At 46.1% G+C, this 14,634-nt stretch overlaps 1 protein-coding gene across 1 annotated transcript in view; it reads right to left on the bottom strand.

The window, feature by feature from the left end:
- Nucleotides 1-14,634, bottom strand: part of svep1 (sushi, von Willebrand factor type A, EGF and pentraxin domain containing 1) — a 232,852-nt gene that overhangs the window by 203,125 nt on the left and 15,093 nt on the right. Inside the window, exon 4 of the mRNA XM_041185318.1 lies at nt 10,703-10,958. Within this exon, the coding sequence (XP_041041252.1) occupies nt 10,703-10,958 (256 nt within the window). The remainder of the gene's footprint in view (nt 1-10,702; nt 10,959-14,634) is intronic.

Raw genomic sequence — 14,634 nt, 5'->3', positions numbered from 1 at the left:
ATCTTCAGTTCAGCAGGCGCGCACCAGAGTCGGCTGCGCTCCTGCCGAATTGTCAAAGGCCTGTTAAGGCCATTTAAAAACTAATTAAAACAATTAATAGGGCTGCCCTTCCAACCTTAAGGTTGGCAGGGGGCAGGTGAAGAGCCCAGACGGCCTTTGCATTTATCATGAAACCTCATCCATGGGCGGGATGAGCTTTCATGAAGGCTTTTGTTAAATGAAATAAGAAATTTTATTGAAACACATAAACATGTCCCAGCTCATGTGACACTGTCACATAAGGGGACATGTGTAAATAATTTTTTTCTCTATTTATTTCAGCGCCATGCCTCAGGGAGGTTTCTGCTCTCTTTGGCAAGCATGCGTGAAAGGTCACAGGCCCCGACTCTACCTCTTCCCCCCACCAGCCCGCACAGGGAGCACTGAGCGCTTCCAAATGCGTGTAAAATGGCGACGTGCAGCTGATCGTGAGTGGCGATTGGCTGCACGCCCGCACAGCAGGACGAAAATTCTCCCCCAGGTTTCTATGTTACATGGCTTCCCATGGTCTACTCTCCATAAACTTGAGGCCATCCAAAATTCTGCCTGTGTCCTTACTCACACCAAATACCCCTATCACCTCTGTGCGCGTTGACCTACATAGGCTCCTGGTTAAACAATACCTCGATTTCAGAATTGCCACCTTTGTTTTCAAATCCCCCCATGGCCTTCGCCCCTCCCAATTTCCTCCAGTCCCACAATCCTCTGAGATATCTGCACTTCTCCAGCTCTGGCCTCTTGAGCATCCCTGATTTTAATCACTTCACCACTTGCTGTCTGTGCATTCAGCTGTCAAGGCCCCAAGCTCTGGAATTCACTCCCTACATCTCTCCACGTCCCAACCTTGCATTCCTCCTTTAAGATGCTTTCTTAAACTTATGTCTTTGACCAAGCTTTCACTCACCTACCCTAATATCTCCTTAAATGGTTCAGTGTTAAATTCCTCTTTGCAATGTTCTGGTGAATTGACTTGGAACATTTTATTTCATTTAAAGAGCTATATAAATGCAAGTTGTTGTTGTATAGGAGTATTATTCAGCATAAGAAAGAAAGAAAGATGCCTGTCATGACCGCTGAACATCCCAAAGTGCTTTACAGCCAATGAAGTACTTTTGAAGTGTAGTCACTGTTGCAAGTTAGAAAAGATAGCTGCCAATTTGCACACAGCAAGCTCCCACAAGTGTAGTGTGATAATGAGTAGATAATGTGTGTTTAGTAATGTTGGTTGAGGGTTAAATATTGGCCAGGACAGCAGGGAGAACTCCCCCATGCTCTTCTTCACAATAGTGGCCATGGCATCTTTTACCTCTACCCTGAGAGGGGTCTCAATTTTAATGTTCCATCCAAAAGATAGCATCTCCAATAGTGCAGCACTTCTTCAGTACTGCACTGGTGTGCCAGCCTGGATTATATGCTCAAGTCTCAGGAGTGGGACTTTAACCCACAATCTTCCTTGAATCTTTTTTTTTGCAAAAATATACTTTATTCATAAATCTTCAAAAACATTTCGAACCATTTCAAATCACTATTACAAAAATACAATCAGGTTCAACTTTTACAACATGAATCACAAGGTGTATCAGAACAAACAATGAATATTACAATCATTGGCAGACATTCATTTTAATCTGTACAGCCTGAGGGGCTCTTTACAGTTCCCAGCCCCTCAGTGCACTGTGGTAGAAAGGTCTTAGGCAGCGACCCTTCCCCATTGCGCCTTTGCGGCGGCTGCCCCAAGCTTAACTGTGTCCCTCAGCATGTAGTCCTAGACCTTGGAATGTGCCAGTCTGCAACACTCAGCTGGGGACAACTCTTTGCGCTGGAAAACCAACAAGTTTTGGGCAGACCAAAGAGCTGATGATCCTCCAGCTGCCATTGATGTTTGTCTCAGTGTGTGTCCCTGGGAACAGCCCGTAGAGCACAGAGTCCTCTGTCACAGAACTGCTCGGGATGAACCTCGACAGAAACCACTGCATCTCTCTCCAGACCTTCTTCACAAAGACACAATCTACAAGGAGGTGAACAACGGTCTCTTCCCCACCACAGCCACCTCGAGGGCAATGTGCAGAGGGGGTGAGACTCCTGGCGTGTAGGAAGGATCTTACAGGGAGGGCCTTTCTCACCACCAGCCAAGCTACATCTTGGTGCTTGTTGGAAAGTTCTGGTGATGAGGCATTCTGCCAAATGACTTTGTCAGTCTGCTCAGGGAACCATCCCACAAGATCCACCCTCTCCTTTTCCCTCAGGGCCTTTAAGACGTTATGTGCCGACCACTGCCTGATGGACTTGTGGTCGAAGGTGTTTCTCTGCATAAATTTTCCCACGAGGGACAGGTGGTACGGCACGGTCCAACTACTTGGAGCGTTCCGCGGCATCGTGGCCAGACCCATCCTTCGCAACACCGGGGACAGGTAGAACCTCAGCATGTAGTGACACTTGCGTACTGAGGGTCTACGCACCGCTTGATGCAGCCGCACACAAAGGTGGCCATCAGTATGAGGGCGATGTTGGGCACGTTTTTTCCCCCTTTATCTAGAGGCTTGTACATCCTGTCCCTGCGGACACAATCCATTTTCGACCTCCAGATAAAGCGGAAGATGGCTCGGGTGATCGCCACCACACAGGAGTGTGGAATGGGCCAGACCTGCGCCACGTACAGCAACAGTGAGAGTGCCTCACACCTGATGACCAGGTTCTTACCCGCAATGGAGAGGGAGCGTTGCTCCCACATGCCCAGTTTCCTTTTCACCATAGACACTCGCTCCTTCCAGTTTCTAACGTGTGCCCTGGTCCCTCCGAAACATATCCCCAGCACCTTCAGGCCATCAGCCCTGACAGTGAAGGGGACAAAGGATCGGTTAGCCCATTTCCCAAAGAACATGGCCTCACTCTTCCCACGATTTACCTTGGTTCCCGAGGCCAGTTTGAACTGGTCGCAGATGTGGATAAGTCTGTGCACCGACAGCGGACCCGAGCAGAAAACGGCGACATCATCCATGTACAGGGAGACTTTGATCTGAGTGCCTCCACTACCTGGGATCGTCACTCCTCTTTTGCCCGGATCATTCCTGATGGACTCAGCAAAGGGTTCTATGCAACACACGAAAAGAACAGGCGAGAGAGGGCAGCCCTGCCTGACTCCAGATTTAATAGGAAAGCTATCTGATTCCCACCCATTGATTGAGACTGCGCTACTGATGTTAGTGTAGAGCAGTTGGATCCAATTGCGAATTCCCTCCCCAAACCCCATTTTGGAGAGCACATCCACCATGTAGGTGTGCGATATTCTGTTAAAGGCCTTCTCCTGATCCAGGCTGATGAGGTAGGTGTCCACACCCCTGTCCTGTACATAGGCAATCGTATCCCTGAGCAGCGCGAGGCTGTCAGAGTACTTCCTGCCTGGCACAGTGCAGGTCTGGTCAGGGTGGATCACCAATTCCAGAGCGGATTTGACCAGATTGGCGATGACCTTGGACAGAATTTTATAGTCCACATTCAACAGTGAAATGGGTCGCCAATTTCTAATTTCCTCCCTTTCCCCCTTGTGCTTGTAGATGAGGGTGATAATGCCTTTCCTTATGGATTCTGACATACTGCCGGCCAGGAGCATACTCTAGTACACTTCTAGCAGGTCTGGGCCGATCCAGTCCCACAGAGCCGAATACAACTCCGCCGGCAAGCTGTCGCTTCCGGGAGTTTTACTCTTCTCGAAGGACTCAAGGGCCTCAGTCAGTTCGTCAGGAGTTAGCGCTTTGTCCAGACTCTCCCATGTACTGATGTCTAAGACCTCTGTGATAGAGGACAGGAAGGACTGGGAGGCCATGTTGTCTGTGGGCTTCACGTCATATAATCCGGCATAAAAGGATTTGCTGATCCTTAAAATGTCAGACTGTGATGACTTTACTGAGCCATCTTCTTCCTTCAGGCTGCTGATCACAGAGCTCTCTCTGTGTACCTTTTGGAAGAAGAAACGTGAGCATGTCTCGTCCTGCTCCACGGAGCGGACTCTGGAACGGAAGATGATCTTGGAGGCCTCCGAGGCAAAGAGCGAGGCTTGCTGGCTCTTCACCTCTTGGAGTTCCTCCTTGACATCGACCCCCATCGACCGCAGCCAGAGCAGGTTCTGCATGTTTTTCTGGAGTCGGGACATTTCCCTCTGTTCCTTTCTAGCTTTCTGGGTGCCTTTGAGGACGAAAAACCTCTTGATGTTTCCCTTGATCGCTTCCCACCAGTGTGTCAGTGACTCAAAGTGGGGTTTCATGGTTCTCCAACCTTTGTAATCCCTCTTGAGCTCCTCAATGTTCTCTGGGGTCAGCAGTTTCACGTTTAGCTTCCATGCCCCCCTGCCAACCCTCTGGTCCTTCTCTAAGTGACAGTCAGCCAGTAGGAGGCAGTGGTCAGAGAAGAACACCGGCTTGACGTCGGTGGATCTGACTGCGAATGCACGGGACACAAACAGGAAATCTATCCTGGAACAGACGGACCCGTCAGGCTGCGACCAGGTGTATCTACGCTGCGCTCCGTCTGCAGTGTTGCTGAAGACGTCGTGCAGCTTGGCATCCTTTACTGTTTCCATCAGGGATCTGGACGTAGCGTCCAATCTGCTGTCGGCCCTGCATCGATGATGCAGTTGAAGTCACCGCCCAGAATGACTGGCCTGGAGGTTGCCAGCAGCAGTGGGAGCTGCTGAAAAACCTCCAGCCGCTCAGCCCCTCGTGACAGGACGTAGACATTAATTAACCGGAGTGGAGCATTCTTATACATTACGTCTGCTACGAGGAGGCGCCCGCCCACCACCTCCTTAACCTGGGAGATGGTGAAGCTGCCTCCCCGCAGCAAAATACCCAGGCCGGAGGAACGAGAGTCGTTTCCACCCGGCCAGATCGATGGCCCGTGGGACCACCATCGTGACCATTGTCTGTCGGAGCTGAGGTGCGATATCGCACACTCCTGCAGAAACAACAGGTCAGCTTTGACATTGGCAAGGTAGTCCAAGGTCGCAACACATCGCGTAGTAGATTTAATGCTATGCACATTTATGGATACAATCTTTACACCCATTTTAAAGCAGTTAGTCGCTTACCAAACCTGTTGTCTCTGAGAGTTCCAGACCATTGGTCTCCTCCTTCATGCCTGTAGTGTGCTCAAATTGCTTCACTTTGGATGGGCTGAGGAAAGCGTCCTGAACCTCCCCATTGGCGGTGTTCTGCTCGGGTGGCATCAGGGGGTCCGTGCAGAGAGCGGGGTTTGAAATGTCCTCTGTTGGAGAAGCTTCTCCAATCCTCTCCCCCTCTGGGGCGTTGCTGCTCCCGGCTTCCCGGAGCTGGGGTGCGCTGAGCGCCTCACTGTTCCCAGATTCCTGGGGTTGTGGTACACTGGCCTCTTCGGGCTGTGGGCAAAGTTGGGGTGCGCTGCTCTCCTCATTGTCTCCAATGTTCTGGAGCTCGGGTGTCTCATCCTCCAACTCCCTAGCGTTTTGCCGCTTCTTCTGTTGGCGCCGCCCTGGCCCTTCTTCGTCCGAAGAGCTGCTGCTCTTGTTATCCGTGTCGGATAGGAGACGCCTCTTGACTCTTGTCTGGGAAGTGGCTTGGTTTCTTTTTAGCCCCTTCTTCCTTTTGGCTCGCTTCACCAGCTGCCACTCCTCCTGCTGCTTTCCGACTGCTGCCTCCTCCTCCTCCGTTGATTCGCTCTCCTGAGAAGTGGGAGGTTCAGGGGGCAGTGCTGTTGATTGGCCTTCTGTTGCCCCAATCTTTTCCTCCACCTTGTCTCTTTCTGTGTCCTCCTTTGTCCCGTTGTTCTCCCTGGGGGCCTTGGTAGTTGGAGTGACACGAGGCATTTCTTCTGCTTCCCCCTCGTTGGCTTTGGCTGCCTGTGCATAAGTACGGCAACGTTTGGGGCAGGTCTTGTAGAGGTGACTTGCCTCGCCCCACTGGTTGCAGCACTTAGCCTGTTTACAATCTTTTGTCTGGTGCCCTTCCTGTTTGCAGTTCTTGCAGAGGACAGCACTGCAGTTGGCCGCCACATGACCAGACTTGCCGCATGAGCGACAATGTTTGGGTTGCCCAGCGTAGACAAGGTAGCCACGGCTTCCCCCGATAGCGAATCTGGAAGGGGGGTGGAAGATGGCTCCCTTACCGTCGGTCTTGAGCGTGACTTTAACCTGGCGTTTACATGTCCAGATCCCTAAATTATCTTTAACCTCAGTGCAGCTCCCAGCCTTATCGAAGTACCTGGTAAGGAAGGTGAGCATGTCAGCGACAGGGACGTAGGGGTTGTACAGATGCACCATCGCAACCCGTTCTCATTGCAATGGTAGAGCAAAGAGCAGCTCCGCCGTCAGGATCTTCATTTCTGGCAGGTCTTTCTTCTCCTCAAACACATTCAGAAGTTTGACACAAGCTGCCACTTGCTTGAAGGTCACATCAAAGAAACCAGCACTGGGGAAATCCTTTAGGCAGTAGATCTCCGTAGCCTCGAAACCACACAGCTTGAATAGGATCCTCTTGGTGAAGAAGGTCCTATCCATTCCTGTTCCTTGCTCGCTGCCCTTCACCATGACTCGGATGGTGTTAGGTACCCCATGGTAAGGAGTTCAACTGGTTATAGCCATTTCTCTTTCCCTGGCAGAAATGCAATAAAGGTCTGTCCCCTGCCAGGTAAGTATCTTCCTTGAATTGGAGGTGTGACTGCCACCTACTGAGCCATGGCTGACACCGTAGTTAATATAAATAGGACAAGTTACATTTGTATAGTGCCACTTCAGGTCAAACTTAGCAAAATGTTTTATTTTGCAATGAATTCCATGCATCTATAATGGACAAGATGGCAAACTGGTTGACTTATGGAGAAAGGATTGACTTATTTGACCTGTGTGGATGAGTAACATTTTTAAAAATTACTCATTCATGGAATGTGGGTGACGGTTTAGCTCTGGTTGGAGTAACTGGGAGATATGCTGTGGAGTGTTATACAATAGCAAAGTATCACTGAAACTGAAAGGAAGAATCTATAAGAGAGTTGTGAAATCAGTCTTGTTTTATGGTGCAGAAACTTGGGCAACATCAAGAAGAGAGGAACAATGACTGGATACTCATGAGATGCAGATGCTGAAATGGATGTGTTGAGTAACGAGATAGGACGAGATCAGGAGCCAGCACTTCAGGGGGTCAGTGAAGTTTGTAGGAGCACTGAAGAAAGCAGTCGAGATGGGATTGAAATGGTAAGGTCATTTCTTGCATGGAGAGAGAGGACGTAACGAGGTGAGTGATAGAGATGGGACTGGAAGAAGGAGATGAGCAAGGTCTAAGACTAGACTGAAAGTAGTGGTGGTGAGGGACTTAAACACAGCGAGATTGGAAGAGAAATGGGTCACTGACAAGAGGAGATGGAGATGGTGATCAACCAGCATTTTGGTGACCTCGAGTAAAATGAGAGAAGCCAGAAGAAGTCACTGGCAAGGCCACTATAATGACCCATCCCTAATTAGGAAGGCGGTGGTGAGTGTGGCATTTATTTAAACAGGAAACTCACCATTAAATTCCAAAGAATTTAATGCAGTTTAATCAGCAGTCATACATGACAACTTATTTTATTGTCAAGTCCTATTAATATAGGAACTGTCAAAATTAAGAAAGTAAAGCTAATTGTTTTGAAATATGCAGTAGCTGACTGACTGATCACAATACACACTGGGAAATGATAATTTCCAAAGCAATATATGATGCACCTCAGAGCTGACATATTTTTCTCTTGACAGAGGCACTTTGTGTGTTGCTGTTTGGGAGTTCATGTGACATGGGGCTTCCCACATACAATTTTGACTGCCGCTCAACAGTCAAGAAGGCCGGTCAGGTCAGATCTGCCCTTCTGAATCATAGATAATGTTAAAAGGGAGCTGGATGGGTATTTAAGGATGAGGGATTTACAGGATTATAAACAAAAACCGAGGATGCGGGACTAAGCACAACTGCTCTTACCAAGAGCCAGCAGAGGCGTGATGGGCTGCATGGCCTCCTTCTGTGCTATTGGTTCCATAAATCCATGTTGTTGATTGTATATCAATTGTGTTTAACGATATGCAGGTGGAGGGCATTAACTGGGCTTTCACTTGAGCCCATATAGATAGATACTTATTGAAACTGTGGTATGGTTGAGCTAGGAGATGTATGCTTAACTCTGTAAATAAATGAAAGACTGAGTAAAGATTGGCTCCAATGCTAACCTGCACCAACCAGCTTTCCAAAATAGAACATATGTGAGCTGCTGCTCACTGGGCCAAATGACAAGTAGTCCTCATATTTAATCTTGATATTTGATTTCATTGTTTTATCTGATAGTGAACTAAAACCAGTGGTTCTGAACTGGCAATATTTCCTTTGCTGCACTTTTTGAAATGAGTGCCATGTTTTAGGCTGTTTCCAGTCTGTTGGTGTCTTCCAGGGTTCATTGACTCTATCCTTGACAAATCTCACAAACCTCCTACCTTATCCCCTTCAGTACCCTGGGATGATTTTATTTTGAGCCCTTTAAGTCTATCGAGGACTTCCACTTTATTTAGATCAAAGTCGTGAGCTCCACCATTTCAAATTGAGGAGCGCCATCGGCACTGCCTCTCCTCACAAGTAATAGATTAATGTGTTCACTAGCTCATGCGCCACATCTTTCAGTCACATTAGTAAGTTTTAGGGGTTTTATCTGGCTGGTTTCTTACTGCTAAAGCACTGAACGATTGGGTTATTACGCTCAGCTTCGGCTTCTGTCCAAGACTTTTAAACATTCTTTTCACCCGTGTTGGCATTTTCTCATACTGATCCCACCTGAGTCCCTTTCTTCCTACAGGACTTGCACATGCCAGTTCTTTAAAAGATATATCAACACCAGAGCCTCGTTTCCAATGTTTACTAGACTGATTCCTGGGATAATGGGATTGTCCCAGTGAGGAGAGATTGAGTAGACTAGGTCTATATTCCTTGGAGTTTAGAATAATGAGAGGTGACCTCATTGAAACATATAAAATTCTTAAGGGGTAGATGTCGGCTGGGAAATCTAGAACATGGGGTCACAGTCTCAGAATAAGGGGTCGACCATTTAGAACTGAAATGAAGAGAAATTTCTTCACTCAATGGATTGAGGATCTTTGGAACTCTGTATCCCAAAGAGCTGTGGGTGCTCAGTTGTTGAGCACATTCAAGACAGAGGTTGATTGGTTTTTGGATACTAAAGGGTAGGGGGATAGTGTGGGAAGGTGTTGAGGCAGAAGATCAATCATGATCTTATTGAATATCTTGAGAGCTCGAAGGGCGGAATGGCCTATTCCAGCTCCTATTTCTTATGGTCCCAGACTCCTGCCTGATGTCATCCAGTTTGAACTAGCTGGATAGCGGGAAGGAGCGGTATTTGTTGACAGGAGGCTGCAATGTGGGACCCATGGGGTGTTTTACTGGTACGAGTTGAAGGATATGGGGGAAGCTTTGGAGGCAATCATTTTGGAGGGGAGGGGGATGGGATGAGGAGTGGTGGGATGTGGGAAATGCCTAAGGCTAGGGCCTGTGCTCCTTCTGGCCAGTAAGGAAACCTAAAATTCAATTTTGAACCTTATCTTAAGATCTCAAGGGCCATGGTCACCTCACAGGCCTGGTCTTCCTGTTTTCCCTGGTCCCCTAACTAAAATGTTCCAATCTGCACATTTAAGCAGGACCTCACTTGCTTCTTGCAGGTGTCCCACTCCCCTGCTCAACAGAGCTTGCTAACACTGGGACAGGACAGCAAAGTAGTGGGGATCAGTGGACATGAGTGACTGGCCTAATTTTAACTGCATCTTGTTAATGGTTGGTTGATTATGTTGTTAAAGATACACAGGTGATGGGCATTATTTGATTAAGGGCTGGGATCACTAGGATAAAGAGAGCCAGGGTATCCGCTGCTACTGTAGAGGCCTTTCACTACTGGTGGGCACTGCAGGGGCTGGAGTGCATCATTAGCCTCAGGAGCATTATTTTAGTTTAATTTGTAAGGCTTCCTTTTTGTTACAGTAGCCCTTTAAGAGGCTGTTGATTTGTTCTTCAGTTTATATATTAATTAGTCTATTTTATTAGTTTTGCAAAAGAGCATATAAAGAGAGTCAGCTGGAACACTGGAATGGTAGATAGGAGGCAGAGATCTGTAAGGCTGCATCCTGTGAGTAAACCTACTATCATGGAAAAGAATTTTGTCTTGTTTTGTGCTTCACTATCTGTCTTGGATCTGTTTAACAGTCATCCCCCTCCATTTAAGATCATGAAGGGATTCGATAGTGTAGAAGTAGAGATGATGTTTCCACTTATTGTGGAGACCAAAACTTGGGGTCATCAATATAAGATAGTCACTCATAAATCCAATGGGGAATCCAGTAGAAACATTGTTTCTCAGAGACTGATGACAATGTGGAACTTGCCACCACAGGGAATAGTTGACATGAATGGTATAGATGCAATTAACGGGAGGTTAGGCACATTCAGGAAGGAGATAGAAACAGACGGTTAGGGTGAGATGAAGAGAGGTGGGCTGAGGGTCATATAGATCATAAACACCAGTACAGACTGGTTGGGTTGAATGGCTTGTTTCTCTGCTGTGGACTCGACGTTAATCTGCATGATGTTGTACTGCAGATTGAGCAGATTCCTACCTTCATGCAGTGCTCTACGAGCCAAGGCTTCAAACTCCGCGAAGCTGTGCAAGATGTAGCAGTGCTCCTCCTTGGGATGTGATGCCATGTCCTGCAGCTCCCGAATGTTGCCCTGCCATATGCCGAGTGTGAAGATCTCCACCCCCAGGTCCCGCAGGGAGGCAGCGATTGGACGCGGGTCCCCGCCATTTGAGTAGCCGTCGGTGATGAGGAACACCACTTTGGTGGAGTTGGCCCGCGAGTGTCGCAGGATTTGCTAGAGGAAAGAAGAGCAGGCATGTTACTGGGAGTCAGTCAAGCCAGAGTTTCCTCAGAATTGCTTCTAATGCCGCTGGCAGCTTGGTCGGAAGTGTGTCGGAGGAGCACTTTCCAGGGATTTTCCCTCCACACTTCCAGCAAAGTCACTGCAACAGAATGGGAGCAGCTTCGAGCAAGTTCTCTGTGATGGATGGACGCTGGTTTCTCCATCCATAACCGACACTCTTCACCATTTCTAAAACATGAGCAACCGCAATCAAAATATTCAATGTTTGACTCTGACTTTTTCTATTTGCAAAGTCTGTAGATATAACCATGACAATAAAATTACATCATTAGACCAGGTGGCACATTAAAGGAAAGTGAATATGATTAACCTTAGTGGGAAAAATAAAGGGGAGTGAGGAGGAGAGTGGGATTGGGATATAAAAAGGTGTGGGATGTGAGCAGAATTAGGCTGGGTATTATTTTAAAGGGCTCGTGGGTTAAGCAGGAGAGTGGGATTAAACTGGGTGGATCCTAAGAGAAATACCAGCACATTCCTGATGGGCTGAATGGCCTGTTTCTGTGCTAGAACATTTTATGATTCCATGTTTTGATCTTGGAAATCATCATTTGCTACCAGATTAGGCAAGTTTTTGTTTCTGTGATTGTGAACACATTTGGTTTGATGAAGGTGCAAAGAGGGTTGGACAGGATTCTTGGCTAAGACTTCTAAAAGTTTTGCACTGCTTGTGGAACAGAGGGAGGGGACCTTTGAAAAGGAGGAAAGTGCGAAAGGGCATTGGTGGGCATTTAAGGGTGAGAGGAAGTTGCAGAGATAAGGTAGAGTGAATGAGGGCAGATTTATAAAGGAGGGCTAGAATCTTTTAACTTTGCACTGAGAGACAGAAACATGGAGCGAGTGTGGATGAGTGAGATGTCAGGGAGATATAATAATTTTCATAATGTTATTGGAATTTATTGTAAGGTAGAGTAATAGTGGGATCTGTGTCTATGGGTCTGTGTGTGTGTGTCTGGGTGTGTGTGACTTAATTGAATTAAAGACAGTTTGGTCTGCGGGCTTTGATGTATCAGGAGGTAAGCCAGGTTTGAAATGTTACATAGCTAAACGTGGTTGAAGTTTTAGAATGTGAGGGGTAAAGGGAACATTTGCATTTTTAAATAAACCAGGCTAGCTTGAATCCAAAAGATGGGGTGAAATGTTTCACCTAGCCAGGAGAGGTAAAGAAACAGTGTGTTTATTTTTCCCATAGATTACTGGTAAAATTGGTATTGAGATAATTTTTTATTATTAGAGGTATAGTCCAAAGCCATAGTGAAACAATGGGAATTTGTATTCAAAGGGGAAATCTGTATAAAGGAGATAAGGCTATATGTAGGAAAGAAGGAATTCTAAGATCTAAGCATCTAAGCCTCAAACTGATGTCTAAAGAAACTGAAGTTAAGAAAGCTCACTTTGAATTCGACTGTTCAAGGTATAATGTTACTTTGCCTGAGTCTTTTAAAATGTACGTGTTGCCTTAATGGAGGTGTAATTGGGGTTTAGGCTAATTAGGAGATTTAGAAGTTATAGTAATAATTTGTAAATCTATGTATGTGTTTAAAATAATTTCTTCCATTAATAACGGTTTAATTTAGTTTTGTAAGAAACCTACAAGATTCCTTATTACTACATAATTCAAGGCAGGCATCTTGAAATACATACAAATTGCAAAACAGTTGTAGTAGCTGCTTCAAGTTTCCCTCTGGGATTTGGGCAGTGTCATGCAGCTGTTAATGTATATAATATTTTGGAAAATATTTTTCTTTAAAAATAAAGGTTTGGTCTGCGGGTATGTCTTAATTGGATTAAATTTGGCTGGTCTGGGTGCTTTGATATGTACTAGTTTGAGATGTAAACAGAGAGGTGAAGTGTATTTTTTGAATAGAGCATTCAAGAAGTGGGGTGAAAATTGACACCTGTCTAACAGCTACCAAGCAATATGTTCATATTACTAATAAAATTGGTATTATGAAAGAGGTCTCATTGTTAAAAGGTGAAGTTCAAAGAGGTTGTTGATACAATGAGAATTACCATTCAATGGGGCTGGTAGGAATAACTTCAGTAGTTTTCGGGTGTATGGGGCAGAGGCAATGTGAGATCAAAAGGCAGCTGCAAGTCTCCAACTGGCTCCACAGTGGAAAGAACTTCATTTTCAATTCGTAAGATGAAAATGCTTTGCCTGGTTCTTGGTTAAATCTATGGGTTGCTGTTGCCTTAATGGAGATTAGTTTGGGGATTTGTTAAAAGTTATGATGGTAGTAATTTGTAGCCATGTGTGTATATATTTTAACCTGTGTAAATTAATTAAAAAGTTTCATTTAGTTTAATGTAAAACCTTGAACTGGTGGTCTGATTCCTGAGTTTAGAGTTGCATCTCAAACATAACACTTAAAATTATTGATTACTACAGTTGTTTGTTTGACGTTTCCCTCCGGGAATTTTAAATAACTCTGTTTTACAAACTGCATCGGTCATAATAGGCAGCTTGGCATTTACCATCCGCCTGCGATAACAGAGGGCAGGGTGATGTGTGAGGCCTGGGAGTGGTCATTGTGTGAGTCAGGGTGAGGCTGGCGGGGCTGGCTCAGGGTTGGAGGCAGGCAAGAAGGACACTGGAGAAATTGAGGCAACAAAGGTTGGAGTTCACTAGTGACAGAATTAGGGAGAGACAGTCGACATTACAAAGGCAGAAGTAACAGTCTTGCTGAGGGTTTGGAAATGGGATTTGGAATTCAGATCCGAATCAAACACTGAGATTGCCAGCAGCCAAGGTCACCCTGAGAAAGCCGCGGGGAAGGGAGAAGGGCTCAGGGGGCAGCTGATTCAGATTTTGCAGTGGCACAGTGGTATTGTCACTGGACTAGTGTTCTGGAGACCCAGGGTAATGCTCTGGGAACCTGGGTTTGAATCCCACCATGGCAGATGGTGAAATTTTAATTCAATAAAAAAATCTGGAATTAAAAGTCTGATGACCATAAAATCATTGTGGTAAAAAACCATCTGGTTCACTGGTGTTTTTTAGGAAAGGAAATCTGCTGTCCTTACCTGGTCTGGCCTACATGTGACTCCAGACCCAGCAGCAATGTGGTTGACTCTTAAATGCCCCCTGAACAAGGGCAATTAGGGATTGCAATAAATGCTGGCCGATCACCGATGCCCACATCCCATGAACAAATTTTAAAAAAAAATGAATTAATCTTTCTCAGTCTTCAATTGGAGGAAATGTTGGCTTATTTGTGAATCAATAAGGAACTAATAAACTGCTGGCATAGGGGCAGTGAGGTAGTGGAAATATCACTGGACTAGTAGCCCAAGCTAATGTTTAATGGGGACATGGTTTCAAATTCCACATAACAGCTGGTGAAATTTAAGTTCAATTTATCTAGAATTATAAAACGAGCCTCAGGGACCATGAAACTATCATCGATTGTCGTAAAAACCCATCTGGTTCACTAACGCCCTTTAGGGAAGAAAATTTGCCATCCTTACCTGGTCTGGCCTACATGTGACTCCAGATTCACAGCAATGTGGTTTAATCTTAACTGCCCTCTGAAATGGCCTAGCAAGCTGTTCAGCTCAAAGGCAATCAGGGATGGGCAACAAATGCTGGCCTTGCCAGCGATGCCCA

This window comes from Carcharodon carcharias, chromosome 4 (genome assembly GCF_017639515.1).
Source record: "Carcharodon carcharias isolate sCarCar2 chromosome 4, sCarCar2.pri, whole genome shotgun sequence".
In the NCBI taxonomy this organism is placed as follows: Eukaryota; Metazoa; Chordata; class Chondrichthyes; order Lamniformes; family Lamnidae; genus Carcharodon; species Carcharodon carcharias.
Note: the sequence above shows the minus strand (reverse complement) of the source record. Positions and strands in the feature narration are given on the sequence as shown.